Source organism: Varanus komodoensis, unplaced genomic scaffold (assembly GCF_004798865.1).
Source record: "Varanus komodoensis strain SLA01 unplaced genomic scaffold, ASM479886v1 scaffold5, whole genome shotgun sequence".
Classification (NCBI taxonomy): domain Eukaryota; kingdom Metazoa; phylum Chordata; class Lepidosauria; order Squamata; family Varanidae; genus Varanus; species Varanus komodoensis.
Window position 1 is genome coordinate 46,488,157 of NW_025336087.1, and position 18,240 is coordinate 46,506,396.

The following is an 18,240-nucleotide window of genomic DNA, read 5'->3' on the forward strand; positions in this document are numbered from 1 at the left end:
TAGTATTAATTTGATCTCCAAACACTGGTGACTGGTTGAAGCACAAATCTTATAGCCATGGCTATATGAGTACAGTATTCAAGTTCTCCTGAAGACCTCATGAGGAATTCTGGAACTAGTCAGCATTTTTTGTTCCATACAAGTTGAAAGCTGGCTTTACAGCTGCCTTGCTATCTTGCAAGACAGGCCTTTTACACATGTTGTTTAACAAATCTCTTTGGATTTTGTTTGCTTTGCCCTGAATAAGACATTATCTCAGAGATCAGACAGATAGTTCTGCTTTTACTTTATGTTTTTCAAGACTGGATTCCAAAGTATGGTTTAGTGTTAGAAGACAGTGGTCCCTTTCACTCAGTTGTGGTGTGTTATATGTACAAGTTGTTTGTCTGCTGTTGCCCACAACAGTAGATTACAACTCATTTGGGAACTTCCTTGATCCTGGTGGCCTCAGAATACTTACTTTGTCCAGGATGCTGCTGAAGGTGAAGACTGGATGTGCATAAAATTATTTTAAGCAATAATTAAGTTAACACTTTAGTTGGTTGAACTAATTGTTCTTGTTATGTGCCATCAATTTGTTTCTGACTTATGGCAACCCTACGAATGGAAACCCTCTAAAATGTCCTTTCCATGGCAGCCCTGCTCAGCTTAGCTCATTCAAAGATATATGAGAATAATAAGTACTTACCATTTCAAGCAAGTCAAGCTTTAATGTAACAAAATGTATTTTAAATGTAACCATGTTGGAGGGTTAAGTAAATTATATAACATATGGAATAAGATGTTTGTTGCAATAATTTTGTTGTATTATACATTCATGCATCACTTTAGAGAAGCAAGGACCAAAACACAATCCCCGCAGTCTAGAAGTGTGCAGGCAAGATGCAGTTCCTTGTGGAATCTTTATTACCTTTCTCAATCATTCATAAGGCTGCTCTGAATGGTCTCTGTTAACTGCATGGTCTGTTATGATTCTTGTATTTTTTATGCTTTCATAGTTTCAATCATGAACCAAGTGAGAGAAATCAGTGTATTAAAATAATGGGATGTGTAGGCTTGGAAAAAGGTTGTGTTTATGTACCTGCCAAGGAAGAAACATAGAAGCCAAATTAAATGCCAAAGAAAGGATGTGGCTTATGCAATATGGAGTGTTCAACATGCTCATAAACTACAAAAAAAAAACTTGCGAAATATTCTACTACTCTGATTTTTGTTTTCATTTTCCAGATAATACATTATTTTCCAATAGAGTAAATTGAAATTACCCAAAAAAGACAATTTGTCCAGAATTAAGGGGAAGATATTGTTAGGAGCACCTGTGCAATCCTGGAAATATGTATTCAAGCCAGGAAATAGAATCATCAAATAAGCACCAGGGCCTCTTTGAGGTCAGATCTTCAAATGCAAGCAATGGTCATGGAGGGAAAAAGACCTTAGCATATACTTTGCGGTATACTGAAGTTGGGACTGCAGGTGGCTCAGTGGTTTAAACTGTTTTGCTGCTGGGCTGGTTGATCAAAAGGTCAACAGTTCGAATCCACAGTTGGGGTGAGTTCCCATTGCTCCATCCCAGCTCCTGCCAACCTTGCAGTGTGAAAGCATACAAATGCAAGTAGATGAATAGGTACCACTTTGGTGGGCAGGTAACAGCGTTCCATGCACTTCAGTGTTTAGTCACGCCGGCCACATGACCACAGAGACTGTCTGCGAACAAACGCTGGCTCCCTCGGCCAGGAAACGGAGATGAGCACCGCCCCCTAGAGTCAGGCATGACTGGACTTAATGTCAAGGGGGAACCTTTACCTTTTTATACTGAAGTTAGAAAGGGTGACTGGCTGGCTGGTTGCATCCCACTGTGAAATATTTGGGGGAACTTTGGTTTCCCTTTTAGTTACTTCTGCTTGTGAGGTTGCTGTCTGCATTTTCTGCCTGGGCAATGAGACTGTGACAGCCATGATTGTTTAAATTCTCCCTTATTTATTAATACATGCCACTTTTGTGCAGTGACTTATCGGCTTAGTCTGAGAATCTGCTCTTCCTTGGAAAACATGTGCAAGATACAATGTTGTTTGTTCCTGCTGCTGTTTCCCAGAGCCCTGAGGCACTGTCCCGCCTCTGCCGTGGCAGTCAAAGATTGAAAGAAGGGTTCTGCCCAGGGAGGTGACTCTGGCTCTGGCACTGCTGTTTTTGAGGACACGCAATGTCCCTCACAGCAGCCAGCTCCTGCCTCCAACCCCCACCCACCCTTTTGGGCTTTACTGAACATAATTTATTTGTGCTGTATAAGTTGCTTACCTTGTTCTAAACTTACTGCTTTTAAAACTTTGTAATTGTAAAACTGTATAAAGGGTTTTCACAAAATCACACAAAGTTAAAAAAGGCTACTCAGAAAGAAAAAAACATTCTGGCCATCCCTCCAACTACATTTTTAAATTGCTGATTTTTAATCTACTTGTCCTGAAAGTTTAAGAGCTTGTCTGTCTCACCAAGGACATTCTCCTTACCTAGTTGTTTGCCAATAGTTCAATTTGTATCTACGTTACAGGGGGAAATATGTGTATATTTTTAAATGGTAGGGTTAATTTTTAAAAAATCCACTCTGTAAATACAGAGCCAAGGGAGTAGCTGAGTAATTGAACTCTTCCTGCTTGCTAGTCTCCTGCTTCCCCACCCTGTGGATACAATTCTTTTCTTCATAGTTACTTTCTTCAGCCTGAAATTACTCATTTCCACGGTAGGGATTTATAATCCTACCAGTCATTTTGATACCTCACTGAGGGTCAAAATACATCTGAGAGCAGCTGTCTTTTAAACTTAGGCCTGTGAGAACCACATATAAAGAAGAGGGTGAAGTTCAAAGTAGCGCTGAATCCTTTTCATCTGGGTTTTTTCCCCTGGTTTTTAACTCCATTGTGGCTGGGGAGAATGGGGAGAAGAATGTAGGGAAAGGAGGGAAAGTTGCATACAATTAGGAGTCTTAAATCACAGTATAGAGCCCCTGTTTTATGCATGCTTGGACAGGGATTTTGGCCTTTTTTTAACCCCCCCCCCTTTTTTTGACAAAATTACAATACATTACAAGAATAATAATATAACTAACAAAAACACAATAATAAAGAGTAAATAATAAAGTGCCCCTACCACTCCGGAGACCAGTGCTACCACCATTCACATACCATAACAATTAATAATATATACTTCAATTATTTCCATTGAAGAAGTGCATGTAATCTTGACTGGGTTTACAGCCTTTGCCTTCTGTCAATACTGCTTTTACAAAATCTTCCCAAATTTCATTATATTTATTTGCTTTCATTAACACTCTTTTAATTTTTATTTCTGTCGTCAGTTTATCATTAATTACCATGTTCCATATTTCATTATTCTAGTCATGCCTTTGCAAAACCCAATTCTGTTTCCAATATTTAACTATCACTAGCCGAACTGCCATTATCTTAGCTTTGTTTATATCTTGTTTTTCTATCAACAGTAATAACACCATTCTTGGTGACATTTCTAGGGATTTTGGCCTTGATGTTGCATCCTGGGAAATCTGGGGTCTTGATTATTTCTTAGTCATGTTACCTATGAGGCATCTCCATACCCTTCTTGGCAATATTCTGCACTTTCTTAAGAAACTGAGTTTCAGTTGCTAAGGATGTTGAAAATGTGATTTTTAGGTGTTACTGATCTCTAGCATCATGGCACTAGTTGGCATTAACTTGATGCTATAGCCCCTGTTTTATGTGCCAAAGGTCCCCATTTCATCCCAAGCTTCTCCAGGCAAGGCTGGAAAATGTTTCTCTTCAAAACCCTAAGAGCTGCTGCTAGTCAGAATAGGCAGTACTGAGATAGGCAGATCAAACGACCTGATTTAGTTTAAGGTGCCTGTAATGAAAATAAAGGATGGATATCGTGAGCCGAGCCAGCTGGAGCCGGGGGTCAGACTAGATGGACCGGGAGGCCCCTTCTGACTCGCTCTGTATCTATGTTTCTGTTACTGGGCTTTGCCAATGTCAAGATAGAGTGATATTTCTATAAGTTAAATTTTAAATTGCTGGAAAACATTGTTTCCTATGATAAAGATAGCTCTGAGCATTTTCTTTGTTCCTTAGCATGCCATAGTGTGAACATTAGGGTGTCCTTAATTTATAGCTATAGAATTTAAATCTAGCCTACTGTAGATCTTAGATCTACAGTAAGAACAGCTAGTTCTTATGAGAAATGTTTATGTGTGTGCCAAAACCTGCTGAGCTTATTGAATATTGTAGTGAGTAAATGAACCAACCCTTCTGTTCAGGAGATCTGTGTTCAGATATTACTGTACAAGACTGGTGGATATAATCTGTCAATTTTTGTTACAGGCATTACAATAAAAAGACTTAGCACTGTTCTTCACAAAAAAAGAAACAAGAAATCATTAAGGACTTGCTATATAGCCTATCTTCCAAACCTTCTCATTCAAGCAAGTCCTTATAAATATTAGAATAAATAAGATAGTATACTTTCCAGGCAAGAGTACGTTGTTTATCTGTCTAGCACCATGCTGATTATTAACCTGTAGCAATGTATGGGACATTATGGCCTCATGATGGTAGTTAGCAGCCTAATGGTTAAATTGTACTAGAATATAATTTAATTACAGTGTGCTTCGTACATCAGGCTAGATACACTATGCATTGAAATACAAAAATCAGGGAGGAACTTACATCATGCTTCTTGTGATTGAACTAGAAAAGGAGATGGATAAAAAGCACCCCAGGTAAAATGTCTCTGGTCAAGCATCTCCAAATATGTGTCGCGGTGTCAAAATATCTTTCTGGCAAATTTTCAGAAGCACAAAAGGCTTTGTTGGCTTGACCTAATTTTTATTTATTTAGTCCATCCCTTTTAACTGTAACATGTAGCATGCCGAGTGCCAACGAAAATTGTTCAGAAACTTCAACTTATACAAAATTTGGGTGCTGGAATTGTTACTTGTTATATTATGAAGGATGCAGAATCTCAGACCCAGTGGCAAAGTCTGGCGCTCCTGGATTTCCTTTCCTCTTGGTGGTGATCCTAGCTTTAATGAAGTTTTTTCCACATTCCAAAAGGCCGAAATGCTTCTTCTAAGACCTAGTTACTGGCTGTAAGTGCTTTGAGTTACAATAGGCTGTTGCTACAGGCCTGGCCCTTTTTCCATCAGGACTGCCCATTACTGGAGCGAGACATCCAAGAGGACCTTCTGTAAAACAGAATGCAGCTCTAGACTGAAAGGAGAACTGCACCCTTGATATAGATGGAGCTACTTTCCACCAGTTCTGAATATAATGCATTTTATTTACATCAAATCAATTTAAATCACAATATAAATAATGAAATTAGTAAGACTAGATTTAAATCATAATTTTGCATGCATGCCTACCTTACATGTAAGTCGAGGAACTTCATTAAAATATTCCCACACTGGGTCTCATTTACAGCCTGCTGCTGTTACAGGTTTTCTCCTCCAGGAAAAGAATAATATGATAACTCTCAGGCTATACACAAAACAATCCAAAGACTTATGGAGTATTCTGCTCAAAAGGTTTCATTTTTTTACTGCTTGCTTTTCCCTCCTTACCATTGGCTTCTTGTGCAGATCTATTCCATTTCCAACAATCTTCTATTCATGAATTTTTTGAAACTTAGCACTTAAGAAGTAAGAGATCAATTTGGTGTACATAGATTGCAAAGGAACAATAAGGTTAAGGTCTTTTCTCAACTTTCTGTGTTTATTTGATAACATTTTTGCTGTGAAGAAGAGGCATTTGAACCTTTGCAGAAACAAATTCAGTTTTGAGAACTGTAAAATCAAGCATCTGTGATAATATCTTCTAGATACAAAAATTGCCCAATAATCTTACAGAAACTTCTAGAAGAGTATGACATAGTGACTGGATTAATGGAATTCATTTACGAAAAATTTAAACATTGCATGAATATACAGCCACATGCTACATAATTAAAAACTAATCCTTATTTTATGATGAATAAGCCACAAACTGTTTTGGAGTATAGTGTATCTTAAATAGAAAACTATCTTTAGATAAATAAAAATAAAAAGCATTGTATATTAAAAATTCAATGTTGTTGTTGTTGTTAAGCATTTTATCCACCCTGGTTCTGAAGGACCTGGCTCCCAGGTCACCACAATCCAATTCAAGATGCTGATAACCTCCATAAAAGCCAAAATGGGTTGGGCTCAAATGCCTGAAAGAGTATCACCTGCCATATCTTGCCTGAACATTAAGGTCTTCAGAAAAGGCCTTTCTCTAAGGGTCAACATTAGAAGATGTACATTTACAAGCAGATGGGCCTTGTCTTTGGTCATGCCCTCACCCAGAAGTGCCACCGTGAGGGGGGATACAGATGCTGTATTCTTTTCATTTCCAAAAATATTCCTCATTGCTCGGGCATTTAAAACTTTTAAATTCATTTTGCACTAATTTATATAATGTATTTGCTTGACCGGTTTACTGGTTAAATAGTTTTGATTCTTCCTAGACTGCAATCCTCACCAGAAGTTAAGCCCTGTTGCTCTTTACATACTTTTGAATAAACATGTATAGAATTGTACTACTGCTGCTGTAGAGAAATAGAGATAAATTAGAAACAAGCTCTGGGTATACGGTGCTGGGATAGTTTGTGGATTTAAAGCAAATAATGTTGTTGTTGTTGTTGTCTGTGAGGTATGCTTTCAGATAAGTTGAGATGGTTCTCCCAAGTATTCTTTTAAAAATTTGTCATAGATGAGCATCAATACTTCTAGACAGAAATGAAGCCACTGTGACTATATTGTCTTATTAATCAATGACAGGTGTTAGTTATTTCTAATGTTAATAATACTTACATAAGAAGTATAATTATTGTACTTGTTCCAAGAATACATTCTAGTGACTTTGCCTTAGTTTATGTGGACATAAACCCAAGATGTCGCTCTGTGTAGCAGCCACGAATATTACTATTAAAGGCCATTTGCTCAAAGCCAGTGTAAGAATGTGTTATTTGGCTATAATTGCAAGTAGCATTGTGTGATTCTTAGTTTTAATGTATTTGTCTCAAATAAACAGTAGACAGGATTTGTATGGCAAGGTAAGCTTTTAGGCGTGCAAGCAACACATTGTGGCTTCTATGCCCAAGGAGCTGTGATGATTCCAACAGTCAGGCACATAATGGCTCCAGCAGCAGTTCCTGGCAGTATCCTGTTTTGTCTCATTCAACAAATGCATTCCAAAACCCAGCACTGCATCACTTTGCAAAATGCACTTTGAAGTTATTGCTTAAACAAGCAAACACACAGGGATGGGGGTTGTGGGAAGCGCACAGGATTAGGGGGTCATGTTGCCCTTACCTACTTTTTTTTAAAGCATGAATAACTCAGAGGGGAAAAAAGTAAAGACAAAGACCCAGCCAAAAAGGATGTTTTAGGGAGGACCCCTCAATTCTCCTTATCCAAGCAGGATCCCTTGTAGTATTTCTGAGGAGTGGATAACAAGGCCCAAGTGTTCCCTCTGTTTTGCCATTGACCCCAACATCCTAGACACATGCCTAACGAAGCCCTGGGGTTTTCCTCCAATTTTGCAGGTTGCCCTTGTGCTAAAGCAGGGTAACATTGCAAATCTGAGGATGAGCTACAGATACCTGATCCCACCCCGCCCCAAAAAAAGCCAACATGCTGAGAAATGGGGTAAAAAGAGGCCCATTCCATAAAACACTGTTTCACTTGCAAGGAGCTACATGTTAGGTTTGACAGGTTGCCACAAAGCATTATACAGGGAAGCGGGTTACTTATCTGTAGCCTGTACTGTACACTTTGCCAGAAGCCAACCTCCCCAGCCAGTAACTCTCCCACCCCACCCCCCATTAGTTCAAATAGGGCTGTTTGTGAATATCTAAGTTGCACGATCATTTGTGCACAGAGTCCCAGCTTTATTTATTTATTGTTTGTTCGTTTGAAGGACAGGAAAATCTCACACAGCCCTTTCAAAGTAGCACTGGGACTCCATGGAAAACCCTTCATGGCTACAAGAAGTCGGTATTGCAGAAGTTGATCAGAGGAACAGATTTGTATTCTCCGAAAGGTCTTAGCCCAAAGAACTTTCAATCACAGTGGGGCGTGAGGAAGTCTTTGTCGGCCATCCTTCACCTGCCTGCTAGGCATGTGGCCAGAGCAACGAGCTGTTCTGCTCCATTTGCTAAGCAGTCATGTAGGGGTCTTTTGCTTGTTGTGTTATCTGGGTTCAGTGAAGGAAGCTCTTCATCAAGCCATGGCTGGTTGGAGTGGGTTCTAAGCTTTAGAAGCTGTGGTTTATAAGCCACCCAGGCATCACTTGAGGTTCAGACAACATGATAAGCCACCATGGCTTTGAAGCCAAAATGGCTTAGCATGTCTAGCAAAAACAGTCCTTTTTTAGGCTTGCCAAGTAAATGGCGAAATCTGCCTTGCTATTCTGATAGCAGGTTTAGCTGCAAATAGGCCTGGCTTTTCTAGAAAAATTGTGCAGTAATATAGTCTTCTTGTTTAAAGAAAATACAACAGGAAGTTATATGCTGCTGCTTTGGTTACTCATAATAGAAACTGAGAATACAGTTTTGAATTTGTGAATTGTTTGTTGAGCAATCTCTGATAGCTAAACAAACAAAGAAGGGGAATTCCCGGATTATGAAAGAAAGTTTCAGTTAGTATTTTGTATTAAACTAATTTTGCCTTCCAGACAATTCCCTGCCCTGGTCAGACTCTAGCTTAATGAATGTATTAAATCAAGTCAAGAATCTTTCATTTCTGCACAAGCAAATGAAATTCACCTCTGCTGTTTTGACAGTTTGTATATTTGATATTAAGAGCATAGAGGCTACTTGCATCTTGAGGATTTTACTTGGGTGTTTTTATACTAGAATATGATGCATTTACTACTAATCATGTATATTTTATAGAGAACCAGTGATAAATAGATATAAACACAGATAGAGGCACTTACCTGCCTTATAGCTGAACAAAATTCATGCTGCTTTGTATTAGGAATGTATCTTAGGTGTAGAAAAAAGAAGGAAAAGTGAGTGGCAAGGCATCTTGCATAGGGAAGATACTCCAAAATGAAGTGGAGAGATCAAATATGCTGATGATTTCTGTCAACCATGTACATGTATTAAAATGAACTGAAATGACCACACATATATGTATTTTATATTATTTATAAGCCTTTTATAAATATAAATATATTAGCATATATTTTATATAACAGAGCTGCCAAGACAGCTCACAGGATAAATTTAACCAAAATATTAGTATTGTTAAACACAGCATAAACAAGTACAACAGATACAATGAAAACAGCAGACAAAAAATCAGCAGCATTAAAAAAAACTCTAGAGTTGTTGAACAACTGTTAAAGCTACAATAGTCCTCTCCAACCTGGTGAACTTCAGGTGTAGAGATCTACAACTGTCATCATCCTCAGCCATCATGGCCCTTGGGCATATTGGGCCAGGATGAAGGGAGCTGCAGTCCACACATGGGGGACACAAGGATGAGGAAGGATGATCTACAACATGATTTAAGATTCTTAGTAACATGGGTTGTTTCCTAGTGACAAAGGGACATTAGACAGGAGCCAGGTGACCCTCTGTAGACAGATCTTCTCATAATGAGGTACCACTACTCATTCATCACCACCTGTCATACTTCCCTTGGTTAAGGATTTTTTGGTGTGGTTTCTGAGATTCCTGGTTCACATGATCACTAGTGATTGAACACTCAAAATGGTCAGCGGCACATGCTGCATTGCAGTTTGTTCCAGCGGCCATATTGAATATTCAAGTCTCCAGTGGGGGGGTTGCCATCATTTGTTGTGTCATCTGATTCCAGGCAGCAGGGATAGTTTGAGGGTTAAACCACCTTCAAATAACCCTACAACAGACCAGCTAGGGATTCAATGTTCGAAATGGCTACCAGCAGACACCACAACCTACTGTGACTTAAATGAAAAATTTTGCACAACCAGTTTCAGAGCTTAAGAGAAGTCCATTTTCCAACATAAGGTGATGGTGATTATTAGATTGCCCCTTTCTTGTAAATATTTCTAGTAATAGAAAGTGATTATGTTCAGAATATATTATAATTTAATAATGCTAAGTAACAACCTCGTGCCTTTGAAATCATGGATATTTTACATCAGAGTGCCTGGGGTTTTGATAAAATTAAATTATATATCAAATTGTATCAAATTATATCAAATATTATATTAATTATTCTTATATCAAATTATAAGAAATGGAAGTATAGATTGTCTATTTGTGTGAAAGTTAGCATGAGACATGAATTCAATTTCAGTGATCTATCTGATTATAAAGAAATTCAAATTTGAATTATTCAGCCTTGATTCTTAATTTCAAGCAAACAGTTCTGACGATTAAAATGTTTTGCTTTTATACCAGATGCACTGAGAGGTACAATTTGCCAGATAAAGAAATTAATAGAGTTAGCCTTATGTTTATAGTCAGCTCAGACTGTTGGTAAAGCGCTTTTATATTATCAAGTCCTTCTAATGGTGTTGTTGTAACCTTAACCTATGTACTCAGAAGTATTGCTAATTAAATACTTAGTGGATATAAAATACTCAGTTATAGGTTGATCTGAGAATGTCTCTTTGTTGCAGCTTCTTTCTTTCAGGTTCATGTAGCTACAATGTCCCTGCATTTTGTGCATCTGTCCACAATATGACTGTGGCCAGTATCTTCCCTTTTTCCAACCCATTTCCTTCTTTGGCTGGCTGGCTGTCTGTCTGTCTCAAGCCTGTTGCCTGCAGCTATGTTTTCAACTCTTTGCAACACTCATATTTCCCTTTCTAAATGGCGGGGATGTTTTATAGTTTTTCTATAGCTGAGCACAAATTATAGAAAGAAAATTTACTGCATTTCTGAGAAGAGATACTTCCCAGTGCTTCCATGTTGACATTAATTACACTTTTAAAGTGAAAACCTGTTTGTGAAATGTAACGTATATTTTATGTGCTGATCACAAATATAATGGTTTTATTTATTTATTTATTTATTTAATATAGGGTAATGCACAGCTAGTTCGAGATGTTGATATAGAGAAAGTGTCTTCATTTGAGAACCCTTATGTAGATGCAATAAAGAGTTTATGGAATGACCCTGGTATCCAAGAATGCTATGACAGACGACGGGAATATCAGTTGTCAGATTCTACTAAATAGTAAGTATAAACTGTGAAGATGCTTTGGATAATAACAGGCATTTTAAACATTTATCATGGACAACCTTTTTCCAACAGTTTCTGAAATACTCAGCCTGTAGGAATCTTCTTCAAATTTCTTTTCTATATTGAAATGCATATCTGGTAATATTTTAGGAAATCTTGTATAACTATTGGCAGTATGTGTAATTTAAAGATATATGTGTATGTATGCACAGTTATATATACTCTGATTGAAACTCAGCAACCTAACTCTTCAAGCCTTTACCTGGGTATGTGAGGTGACACACACACACAACATATTGAAGGAATATCTTTACACTAGCGGTTGGGAAGGTGGCATCTGCGGGTGTAGATGCTGTGTTTATCCATCAAGCACTCTGTGGCAAGAAAACAGCTTCCTGTTTCCTATTTCTGAGAAGAGTAGAAGCAGCAAAAGTTGATAGATGGTGGGTGCCTAGGCAGATGAGGGCATGTTGGGGGCAGAAAAGACAGGAGAACTGGCATGCAACATCTAGTAGGTGTGGTGATGAGGTAGTTGCAGGTAGAAGCTATGGGAGCTGGCAGGGAAGGAAGGAGGAGCAGGTGATACAAAGCTGGCAGTGGTGTGGACAAAGTAGGGGTTGTACATGGAGAACAATGTTGGGGAAAAGCTACAACAGATAGATACGGACCTAACCGAACAAGCAGTTAAAGAGGAAGATTAGTAAGCTAAAAATAGGGAAATCTCCTTGGATAGGTGGATTAGGATCGTAATAATAAAGCTTTTAGAAAGTTTCTGATTCCAAAATTAAAAGCTTTGTTTAATAAAATATTAGAAGGAAGAAATAAGGTAGCATCTTGGAAAAACTCTTCAATAGTTTTAATTCCTAAGCCTTGTAAAGACTTGACAGATCCAGGAACTTACAGGGTCTTATATTGTTGATAAACCAAGGTGCAAATGTTTTTACTGCAATATTGGTAAATCGAAGGAACAAATTCATTGATAAATATATTAAAGTGGATTGAAGTGCATTTAATAGTAGGAAGGCAGATGGCAGATTTGACTAGTTGAACATATTAGAGGTTACACATAAAGGGAAATTTAAAGCAGTCATAATAGTATTAAATATTTTCAAAGCCTTTGATTGTGGGGAATGGCCAACAATAAAGATATTAATAGAAATATTAGAATTTCAAAAATGATTTAATAGAGCAATTATAATATAATTGGTATAATAGAGCAATTATATTCAGGAAATGTGGCAAATGTGATAGTAAATGGCAGTATAATAGAACAATTATCTCTGGGCCAAGATAGTAGACAAAGATGTCTCCTTTCTCCGATATGGTTTGCTTTAGTTATAGAATTATTAGCAAACAGTATTAGGAATGATAACACAATAAAAGGTATAAGTTTCAAGAACAAGATTTTATTTGCTGATGATACTTTGTTAATAATATAGGATCCATTTAAAGCTATGGATCACGTTAGAATACATCTGGAAGAATTTGAAGAGCTAGCGGGTTTAAGGATAATTTTGATAAGTTGAAAAATGAAATAAAAGAAAGAATGAATGAATTTAAGAAGATTGAATTATCTTGGTTTGGTGGAATGGTGATATATAAAATGAAAATCTTGCCTCAGATAATTTTTTTGCTTCTGTTGTTACTGGTAAATATAACATATAAAGAATTAAAAGAATGGCAAGCTGTTTTGTAATGGGGATAAGAAGTAAGGATAAATAAAGCAAGATGGTATAGATCACAAAAAAATAATGGGATTAGATGTCTCTAATGGAAAGTTGTATTGTATAGCAAATGAAAAGTTGTATTGTATAGCAAATCAAGTGAGGCATGTACCAGATATTATATTGCAGGGGTCCTCAAACATTTTCAACAGGGGGCCAGTTGAAAGGTGGTGGCGACTGGCGTGGGCCGGTGAGGGGGGGGGCCTGGACGCATGGGCTGGTGAGGCATCAGGCACGCACGGCGGTGGCTCACTTGCTCGGAGATCTCTGAGTGAGCACGCCACCACCTCCCCGCCTATGCGGTGAGGTGGCGGCGTGCGTGGGAGGCGGCGCAGGCCAGATAAATGGGCATGACGGGCCAGATCCGTCCTGCAGGCAGTAGTTTGAGGACCCATGTTATATTGCAACCCAATAAGGTAATGTGGTTAAAGTTAGAACTTTTTCAACCAGCAGGATCTTTGACAGATTTTTTCAAATATGAATTAAAAAATTAGGAGTAGTTGTAGAGCAAGAAAAGAGAATGCAAGTGACAAAAGAAATGCAGCTGCAAAACTGCAACTCCATCTCTCCCAATGACAGACACTAAAAGTGCATGCAGAGAGCCTGGAAAAAAGGATAAATGCATCTGTGGATCTCAAAAAGTTGTCTGTGCTTGCTCTTGTTATTCGCCGTGGGCTCTGTGCATCACACATATGGGTGCTGTGCCTGCGCAGTGCCTAGGCCGGAAGATTGAAAACTAACGTTTTTTTCTTTTGGCAGGAAAAACTTTGCTCCCTCCCCCCCAGTGGTATAAATAGAGTGGAGTGGCCGCCATTTTACTCAGTCTTTGCGACCGCCGGTCACTGTGCCTCGTGCCTGTTAACATCCCTTGCTAAGATCTTTGTGCTTACTGTCCATTTTTGCCTTTATCCCTTCTTACATTCCAAGTTTGTATATCTTCCTCCTTTTTTCCTCTACTCTTCGCTTTCAAAAAAAAAAAAAAAAAACCAAAAATATTATCTTACCCTCTATCCTGTCGTCTTTTTCTTCTTTTTCCGCGATGGCGCAACGAGCGGCCTTCCACAAATACACCACATGCGGATCCAAAATGTCGCCTGCGGATCCACATGATCTATGCCTCCTCTGCCTCAGCGAGGGGCATAGAACTGACAAGTGCGGCCACTGCTTGGCGTTTACCAAGCAAGCGAGGAAGAACAGGGAGAATCGTCTCCGGAAACTCCTCTGGAACCAGGCCTTGATGCAGTCCGATCAACTGCTCTTACGGCCTGGTTTCTCTTCAGCCGCACCTCCTCAACGCTCTTCCTCAACTGTGAGCACTCCTCCGAACTGTCCTGCTTCCACCACTCCTCCACAACGTCCTTCGGCTGAAGGCGCTACTCCAACGGAGACCCAGGTGCTGCCTTCCTCCCCAGCCAAGAAATGGGAGAAGCGCAAGCACACTGGCTCGGATAAGCCTTCCGCTCATAAAATACCGAGGAAGGAGAAGGGGGATAAGCCCGCTCGTAAAACCAAGAAACCCGACCACCCCAAACACCAGGGCTCGGGTTCATTGGGCTTCTCGATACCGTCTGCCACCACGGTACCGACCCCTTCGGGACCGGCCCTGCAATCTACTATGCAGGTGACACTGCCGGGATCTCCCAGGCCTATCATTCAGTTTGAGAGCGTGCCGCCTCAACACACGGAGGAGCCACTTTGGGAGTCCATCTCTGATGGTGAGATTAGAGACTCCCCACCGAGGAAACGATCTCTGACACCAATGCCCACGACTGAGCCACCCGCGGAGTCACCGTTGCCACCCAGGCGTCACAGCCGCTTGTCGGAACAACAGGATGATGATTGGAGGATGCATGGATATGGTGCCTTCCCATACTGGGGTGATTATCAATGCTATCCATATTTCCCTCAGGATCATAGGTCTCCATCGGTCCCAGGAGACTTGCCATCGACGTCCAGACATGTGGATAGGGGATGTCCGACCTCCCCTGAAACATCGTCCTCAAGCGACCATCACCACTATTGTCCAGACTCAGACGAGTTAGAGGTCGACTCTACATCCCCCAATGTAGTGATTACCTCCCAAGGACCTGCTTCACCCGATGAGCCACATGTCCCCTTTACGGAGCTCATGTCCCGCCTCGTTTGTTCCCTCGAGATCGAAGTGAACCAACAGCCTGGTCCATCCATGGATCGGTTCTATGATGTCGTGAGGGGAGAGCAGTCCGCGGCCATAGCCCTGCTGCTAATCACTGCACTTCGGCAGGCTATGGTCCAACCCTGGGATCAACCGGCCAAACCGCAGGCCACCTCCCATCGGTATGAGGCCATGTACAGAGTTCAAGAGGACGACATCCCATTCTTGATCCACCACCTGAGACCGAACTCTGTCATGGTTGAATCCTTCCAGGGCAGGGAGTCCAGGAGGCACACGGCCCCTCGCAACAAGGAAGGGAGGAAAATTGATATGCTCGCGCGCCGAGTCTATGCGGCCTCTGGGCTCGGCGTACGCATATCGAATTATGAAACAACACTGACAAGTTACCAGTATTTTATTATGCAAAAGCTGGATAACGTTGCTTCTTCCCTCCCAGACCACCAAGCTGACCTCGCCAGGGTCTTCATTAAAGAAGTGATGCAGGTGGCAGTGCAACAGTTGTCTACTGCACGACACCATGTAGACAACAATTCGAGGGCTCTCGTTAATGCCATCTCATTGCGCCGACATGCGTGGCTCCGCAATTGTAATTTCCCTGACGAGATGAAATGGAGGATCAAGGAAATGCCATTTGACAGCACCAGGTTGTTCCACCAAAAGACCAACGGCAAGCTAAAAGCAATACATGAATCGCGTATGACTGCGCGTCGTATGGAGCTTCCTCAACAGAAGCGTAAGTGGCAGTGACCTCGTTCCTCCTATCGTCAACAATTCCACCCTTGGCAACACTACCGGCAGAGGCAGCAACGTCAGAGGCAGCACCCGCAGCAACGTTTTTCCCAGGGCCATAGACGTTTCGACGCCAATAAACACCAACATTGACGGCCTGGGTGAACCATCTTCTCTCTTCTGACACCACCTTCCCCTCTCCCTTTTGGGGACCGGCTCCAGGGCCGACTCCCCATTTAGGAGTCCATTACATCTGATAGGTGGATGTTGTCTGTCATTCAGTTTGGATATAGGATAGAATTCGATGTCATCCCTCCATCGAGTCCGATTTGATTTACATCTTCTTGATCGGTACTGTGCGACGAAGTCTCTCAGTTGCTTCACAGGGGTGCGATTCCACAACTATCCCATTCGGAGGGGTTGCATGGATTCTACTCCAGATATTTTACGATTCTGAAAAGGGACGGTGGTCTTCGTCCGATTCTGGACTTGCAAAATCTTAACAAGTACATCAAACCAAAAAGGTTTCGGAGGACCACTTTACAAAATATATTTCCATTACTGAAGAAAGAGGATTGGTTTGCCTCATTGGACTTGAAGGATGCCTGTTTTCATATTTCTATCCATCCTTCGCACAGATGCTTCCTGTGTTTTACTGTTGGGCTCGATATGTTTGAGTTTAATGTTCTGCCCTTTGGCCTGGCCACCGCACCTCGAGTTTTTCCAAAGTGTATGGCACCAGTATGCGCACACTTATGGACACGAGGAGTACAAATATATCCATATTTAGATGACTAGCTAATTGTTTCGCAAACTAAACAAGGTCTTCTGTCTGCTATACACGTGGTCTGCACCCTGCTCGATGATCTTGGGCTATGCATTAACCATGAGAAATCGTCCCTTATTCCCACGCAGGTCATCCACTTTATTGGGGCACGTCTCGACTCCATACGGGAAAGAGCCTTTCTCCCTCCGGAACATCGAGATACCTTATGTGGCCACATCCGTCGAATCCGAACGCTCAGAACGGTTCCAGCTATATCCATTCAGAGACTACTGGGGCACATGGCTGCTGCAGTTGCCATTGTCCCGTATGCCAGGCTACGTATGTGGCCCATACAGCTGTTTTTCAACACTTCATTTTGCCCACAGCAAGATTTACCCAACAAACTAATCCAAATTCCGTCTGTGATACTTCATACTCTAGCTTGGTGGACCATTCCAACCAATCTGTCTGTCGGTGTCCCGTTTTGACCACTTCATCCAACTACAACCCTATACACGGTTGCATCGCTACTCGGATGGGGTGCAGCATGTTCGGGACTTTGGGTCCAAGGGGCTTGGAACCGACAAGAAACAAGGAAGCACATCAATTTTCTCGAACTTCAGGCAATCTTCAACGCCCTCAAGGCTTTCAAGACTGTGCTGTGTTGACAAGTTGTCCAGATTGCGTCAGACAACATACCAGTTGTTTTCTATATCAACAAGCAAGGCGGCACAAAATCACCAGCCTTAGCACGTCTATCGATGGCCATTCGGGATTGGTGCATACCGAAGGACATAATGCTCCTAGCGGTTCACCTCGCAGGGACCGACAACACCGAAGCAGATATGTTGAGCAGACATATGTCAACAACGCACGAATGGGAGATGGTCAGACAAATATGCCAGGACCTCTTCCGTTTGTGGGGCTATCCGGACATGGACTTGTTCACCACTCGGTACAACAGAGTGTGTGCCCTATACTGCTCCAGGGTGGGCATCGGACCGGGATTGATGGGGAATGCTCTTATGATTCCTTGGGACAACATAGCTTTTTATGCGTTTCCTCCAATCGCACTTCTAACGAAAGTGGTGGCAAAAATAGCTCAAGAGAATGCCACAGGAATAATAATAACTCTGTGGTGGCCGAGGCAACCGTGGTTCGCCACTCTTCTGCGACTATCCAGAGGAACGTTTCTTCGCCTCCCATCTGTTCCTCAACTGTTAATGCAGCAAAATGGAGCAATCCGGCATCCAGATCTGTCTGCCTTGAAGCTGACAGCATGGCGGATCGCTTGAGCCATTTCACTGTGTCTGTACCGATGACATCCCAATCTATAGCGGATTCTATTCACTGGACTATACCAACGGCTCCTACGTTGGTTTCGACGACATTCGCTTTGCTACCAACGACTATTGACCAAGAAATTCAGGCGATTCTCGAATCTGCCTTAGGACCGTCCACTCATCGCTCTTATGCAGCTAAATGGAAGAGTTTCTCGTCTTTTGCAGAACACCATTCCTTTCCTCCTGGAATGGCTTCAATTGACAATATTTTGCAATTTCTCTTGGAACTCTTTCACTCGGGACTGAAACCATCATCTATTAAAGTTTATGCAGCCGCC

General features: G+C 41.1%; 1 protein-coding gene across 1 annotated transcript in view; it reads left to right on the forward strand.

Moving 5' to 3' along the window:
- The window catches only part of LOC123031584 (guanine nucleotide-binding protein G(q) subunit alpha), a 130,528-nt gene that overhangs the window by 67,562 nt on the left and 44,726 nt on the right, over positions 1 to 18,240 (forward strand). Inside the window, exon 3 of the mRNA XM_044446744.1 lies at positions 11,085 to 11,239. Within this exon, the coding sequence (XP_044302679.1) occupies positions 11,085 to 11,239 (155 nt within the window). The remainder of the gene's footprint in view (positions 1 to 11,084; positions 11,240 to 18,240) is intronic.